Source organism: Anomaloglossus baeobatrachus, chromosome 4 (assembly GCF_048569485.1).
Source record: "Anomaloglossus baeobatrachus isolate aAnoBae1 chromosome 4, aAnoBae1.hap1, whole genome shotgun sequence".
Classification (NCBI taxonomy): Eukaryota; Metazoa; Chordata; class Amphibia; order Anura; family Aromobatidae; genus Anomaloglossus; species Anomaloglossus baeobatrachus.
This window is the reverse complement of record NC_134356.1, coordinates 658,521,614-658,527,613: the sequence shown is the minus strand read 5'-3', so window position 1 is coordinate 658,527,613 and position 6,000 is coordinate 658,521,614. Positions and strand designations below refer to the sequence as shown.

Below are 6,000 nucleotides of genomic sequence, written 5' to 3'. Positions count from 1 at the left end.
CGCTTCAAGAGGCCACAGCGTAAGACAAAGATGGGACCACCGCAGCAGGATGCCTGGACAGGTGAGAACGCCGGTGTCCTCGCTCTGGGGGAGGGGAGCAGGAGCACATGAGGACGCTGGCTTGGGCATTACAAACGTCAAAAAACCCAACATTAAAAGTTGGAGATAGGTCTCAATAGCTTAACATTTAACATTTAAAAGAAGGTGGCGGATTAATTTTTAGTTGCTATTTGGATCACCACAGATTGAGTCGTTTAACAAAGTGATGCAAATGGTTTTAGTGTTGGTCTTCGTCATTACATGTGGATTCTCCTTTGTGCAGAAGATCTTAGGTATGATCCAAAAAAAAGAGAGGTAGAAAAGATCCTGTAGTCCATTCTTCTATAAAAATCCAAATTTATTGAAGCATTTTAAAATCCTCTTTAAAATTACCTGTTCCTGGCTCGTTGCCCCGCTTACACGTTTCGGAAAATAGTCCTTTCTTAAAGATTATGGGATCTTTTCTTCCTCTCTTTTTCCTTGGATTTATATCGGTGGTTGCCAAACACCTGTCCCGATCTGTGGATCCATCAGGAGTGGTGAGCCTACTATTTTCTTGTATTGTCTTAGGTATGATGCTATCTTTGGGGCCAGAGAATAAAATCATTCGGGTGACCTAGTGTATCAAATTGGCAGTTATATAGAGCGTCTTTCACCCTGGAGGACCTAGCACATCCATATACCACATGGACGGCACAAAATGATGTGTATTCATATGGCATTATGTGCATGTTAATTGTGTGTTTATGGAGGTGCAGGAACACAATAAGTACACCCATGGAGGTAATATCAAGAGAATGATACACTTTAGATGAGAATGGGTCAACAATTGTGAAATTGAGCGAAATTTATTGCTTATTTTAAACTTTTTTAAAAAATAAAAAACTGAAAATTAGGGGGTGGAATATTATTCATCCCCTTTACTTTCACTGCAGCAAACTCACTCCAGAAGTTCATTGAGGATCTCTGAATGATCCAATGTTGTCCTAAATGACTGATGATGATAAATATAAGCCCCTGTGTGTGATCAAGTCTCCGTATAAATGCCCCTGCTCTGTGATAGTCACAGTGTTCTGGTTAAGGCCTCTGCCACACTTACGTGACAAAACGTAACGTTTTTGTCACGTACGTGTTAAAGGGGTGGTTTTGTCCCCGTGTGCCGTGTTTGTGTTTATGGCACGTACGTGTTCACCGTGTGTTATACGTAATAATAACACACGGAGAACGGAAAGCCCCGCCTTACCTGCATCATCCGGCGCTGTCTGTGGTGCTGAATGACAGCGTCCGGCTAAAGCCACGCCCCGCTGACGCTGCTTCCGGCCCCCAGTGAAGGAGAAGCGTTGTTCAAATTTACTGGGGGGCGGATGCAGGGGACAGGGGACAGTCGCGGCAGAGACTGCAGGTATGGTGGAGGGGAGTATGTGTTTTTATTATTTTTACACTGACACGTGTCTTTCTCCGGCACGTGTCACACGGGCCCGCATCCACACTACACCCGTGTGGTACGGGTGCGGGCCGTGTGACACCCGTGCTGCCGGAGCAACACGGACATGTCAGTGTTTTTAAAAAACGGATACACGTAAGTACGGAACGGACACACGTTCTGTTCCTGAATACTTACGTGTGTCCAAAACAATAACAATACATAGGACCACGTAGGCCCGTTTCTCTGGTACGTGAAAAAAAAAAGGCACACCCGTACCGGAGGCACGGATGTGTGTCGCAGGCCTAAAGCACAGAGAGCATCATGAAGACCAAGGAACACAACAGGCAGGTCTGAGATACTGTTGTGGAGAAGTTTAAAGCCGGATTTGGTTACAAAAAGATTTCCAAAACTTTAAACATCCCAAGGAGCACTGTGCAAGCAATCATATTGAAATAGAAGGAGTATCATACCACTGCAAATCTACCAAGACCCGGCCGTCCATCCAAACTTTCATCTCAAACAAGTAGAAGACTGATCAGAGATGCAGCCAAGAGGTCCATGATCACTCTGGATGAACTGCAGAGATCTACAGCTGAGGTGGGAGAGTCTGTCCATAGGACAACAATCAGTCGTACACTGCACAAATCTGGCCTTTATGGAAGAGTGGCAAGGAGAAAGCCATTTCTCAATGATATCCTTAAAAAGTTTTGTCTAAAGTTTGCCACAAGCCACCTGAGAGACACACCAAACATGTGGAAGAAGGTGCTCTAGTCAGAAGAAACCAAAATTGAACTATTTGGGCACAATGCCAAACGATATGTTTAGCTTAAAAGCAACACAGCTCATGACCCTGAACACACCATCACCACTGTCAACCATGGTGGTGGCAGCATCATGGTTTGGGCCTACTTTTTTTCAGCAGGGACAGGGAATATGGTTTCAATTGATGGGAAGATGGATGGAACCAAATACAGGACCATTCTTGAAGAAAACCTGTTGGAGTCTGCAAAAAACCTGAGACTGGGATGGAGATTTGTCAAAGTCCAGACCTGGATCCAATCGAGAAACTGTGGAAAGAGTTGAAAACTGCTGTTCACAAACGCTCTCCATCCAACCTCACTCAGCTCCAGCTGTTTGCAAAGGAAGAATGTGCAAAAATGACAGTCTCTCGATGTGCAAAACTGATAGACACATACGTACAAGCGACTTGCAGCTGTAATCGCAGCAAAAGGGGGCGCTACAAAGTATTAATAATAATAAGAATAATAATGCACACCCCACTTTTTAGTTATTTATTTTTTAAAAAAGTTTAAAATAAGCAATAAATTTTGTTCACCTAAACAATTGTGTCCACTTGTTGTTGATTCTTCACCGTAAAATTTAAATTTTTATCTTTATGTTTGAAGCCAGAAATGTGGGAAAAAGTTGAAAAATTCAAGGGGGGGGCGAAAACTTTCGCAAAGCACTGTATGTCACACTGCATTGGGAAATATTGGATCTTTTCTGCTGATGATGCAGCTAGTTCTTACGATCAACTGAAAATATCCAACATCCCCAACCAGTGTCATTTAGTCGGTCATCAGACGAAATCAACAATCATTTGTTTCACCAAACTAACCAAAGTTCATTTGTTACGGTCAAAATCACCCATTTCTGGCAACTTTAATCTGTGTGTGGGCTCCAACATATATAGACAGGACTCAGGCAGTACTGTATTTTTTGCTTTATAAGGTGCACCAGATTATAAAATGCACCCCAAATTTAGAGAAAAAGAAAGGGAGAAAAAAATATGGGGTCCGTCTAATAATTTGGTGGTGTCTTACCGGAGGGGGGCGGCAGCAGTGGTGGTGCGGGGTCACAAGTGGCAGGGGCATTGCTTGAAAATGGCGATACTGCAGGCGGTTCCTCATGTATCCCAGATGCTCGCTGTGAGGCAAGAGGAACATCCAGAAACTGTCAGCTGGGTGGGCTTCAAAGAAATGGCGCCCGTGCGCAGATTGGGCTTATCAGCTCAATGACAACTCGAGATCTCATCTGCGTGCGCGTCACCTCCATGCTCCATTTTCATTATGTCCGCTGCAGGGAGATCAATGATTCAGAGGTGGTGCATGCGCAGATGTGATCTTGAGCCGAGAGCTCCATCGGCGCATGTGCCGACTCCGGGTACCATTATTTGAAGCCCACGCCTCTGAAATTTTCAGAATGGAAGTCCAGGCCGGCCCTTGCCTCACCTACTGCAGCACAGCGCACCACCTGCAGTAAGACCGCAGCACAGCACACCAGCCACAGTAAACCCAGTAAGCACAACGCACCGCTCGCAGCATCTCCCCTGCCTCCTGTGAGCCCTCTCCACCACCCCCCGGTAAGCTATATTTGGATTATGAGAGGCACCCCTCATTTTCCTACCAAATTTGTGGGAGGAAAAGTGCGTCTTATAATCCAAAAAATACGGTGAATACCTCTATATTGCCAACATCAATTTGATAACTGGGTGACTACAATAATAAAAATTTTATGTATATCTATTAGTAATGGGTGAATAGTAACTATTTGTGTTTGGGTAATCCTTACCAAATACCGAGAACTATTCCAGTATTCGTCACAACAAGAAAAATGCTCAGATTCCCCATTGACTCACATTAGGTTCCTTGTGCGTGACAAATACCGGAATATTACTTTGGAATTCGTTAGGAATTATCCGAACGCAAATAGTTACTATTCTCCCTTCACTAATATCCACACTTACTTCACTTTATCATGTAAGTTTGTAGACTTTTCAGCCCACAATGTGAAATTTTGTAAATTTGGTAACATTTTTCCATGATTTATGTTTCGTAAACATTTTCTCTTTCTTAACATTTCCAGAGATTGCCCCATATTCTGCTGACGAGATGAATGGCCGAATCCCCTCCAGGACATTTTGCTTTGCACTTTTTCTGGTTCTCATATCCTTGAGTGGATATGTATTTTACTACGAAAGAAAAATAGAACATTTCACAAAGTGGAGTCAAGTCTCGATAAAATTACAGGAGAGAAAAACACCTGTGAATAATTTGACTTACCCGGCGTTCAAGCACCCCCTGGCTCCTCCATACCCATTTCCATATAAATTCATCATTAATCAGCCGGACAAGTGCAAGAAACGGAGGCCTTACCTTGTAATAATGATTTTGGGAACGTGCCATGACTCAGAATCTAGACAAACAATCCGAGAAACATGGGGTAATGTAAGTCTTTATAATGTTGATGTGATCAGGGTTTTTCTGGTGGGTCTACCTCAGATTTTTCCTGAGAAAGTCCAGGATTCTTTAGAAGAAGAAAATGCGATCTATGGGGACATCGTACAACAAGACTTCATTGACACCTACTACAATTTGACTTTGAAAACCTTAATGGGTATGGAATGGGTCACCAAATTCTGTCCTTCAGCCAGCTACGTCATTAAGATAGACATTGACATGTTTCTTAATGTAAACACCTTGGTTCACGAGCTTCTTAAGCCAAACGTACCTGTTCGTGAAAATTACTTTACAGGAACTATCATAACCAACACCGGACCCTTAAGAGAAAAGGATTTTAAGTGGTACGTGCCTGAAGAAGTCTATCCAAATGACACTTACCCACCCTATTGCGCTGGTCCTGGATATGTATTTTCAGCGGAAATGGCCAAAAAAATCTATGATGTGGCCCAAAAAATAAGGGTCATTCCCATGGAGGATGTTTTTATGGGAATTTGCTTGTATGAGCTCCAAATCCCACTCACTGAACCTCCTCAAGGTAAATTTAATGGCCATAAGATGGATTATGACTATTGCAGTTTCAAGAAAGTGGTCACAGTGCACCATTATGCGGGAAATGAGCTACGTGATATATGGGCAGACTTTCAGGCTTTGAAAGATCAGATTTGTTAGGGCTCATCTAAACACCCATTTTTTGAGTACGAATGTTATCCGTGTTTTGCACGGATAGCACTTGTACCTATCATAGTGAACGGAGCTGCTCAAATGTCTGTCATTTTTTACAGAACGGTCTGTGCAAAATCGTGGAGACACGCCTGACCTTGATTTGAGTTTCGGATCAAAATCGGCAAATCAAGTGTATGGGTCTGTGAAAAAAATCAGAAATCAGACAGAACTGAGGTATTTTTCACGGAGTGCCAGATTTGAAAAGATTTTTACTTTGTTTCTCATCACAGAAAATCTGATGAAATAAAGACCAAACCATGTTGGTTAAAACTGACACACTGAACAAGCTCTTACGAAATTCTGTGTCATGATCCAGGCCGGCTTTTCCCTGCTGTTGTTACACCCAGCTTTGGCCTTGTTGTGTGAGGGGTTAACTTCCCTTGCCTCGTTCTGGATCTCAGGATGCTATATTTTGCCTCTTTACCTATGGGTGAGGCAGTGATATTTCTACCTTGCAGCTTGTATACTGCCTCTGGTGAGTGTTCCCGATCTGTCCTGCCTCCCTGCTACTGTGTCCTGACTTGTACCCTCCCCGTTCGTCTGCCTGTCCCGGTCCCTGACTTCCCACTC

At 43.3% G+C, this 6,000-nt stretch overlaps 1 protein-coding gene across 1 annotated transcript; it reads left to right on the top strand.

Annotated features, from left to right (window-relative positions):
- The first annotated feature begins 4,356 nt into the window (after nucleotides 1–4,356).
- Nucleotides 4,357–5,376, top strand: LOC142302036 (beta-1,3-galactosyltransferase 2-like). The gene has a single exon (XM_075343110.1). It carries the CDS (start codon nucleotides 4,357–4,359, stop codon nucleotides 5,374–5,376), a length of 1,020 nt encoding a protein of 339 aa, XP_075199225.1.
- The last annotated feature ends 624 nt before the right edge of the window (nucleotides 5,377–6,000 follow it).

Bases quoted from the DNA above. Each gene is read 5' to 3' on its own strand.
- LOC142302036 (XM_075343110.1), top strand. From the start codon at position 4,357: ATGAATGGCCGAATCCCCTCCAGGACATTTTGCTTTGCACTTTTTCTG.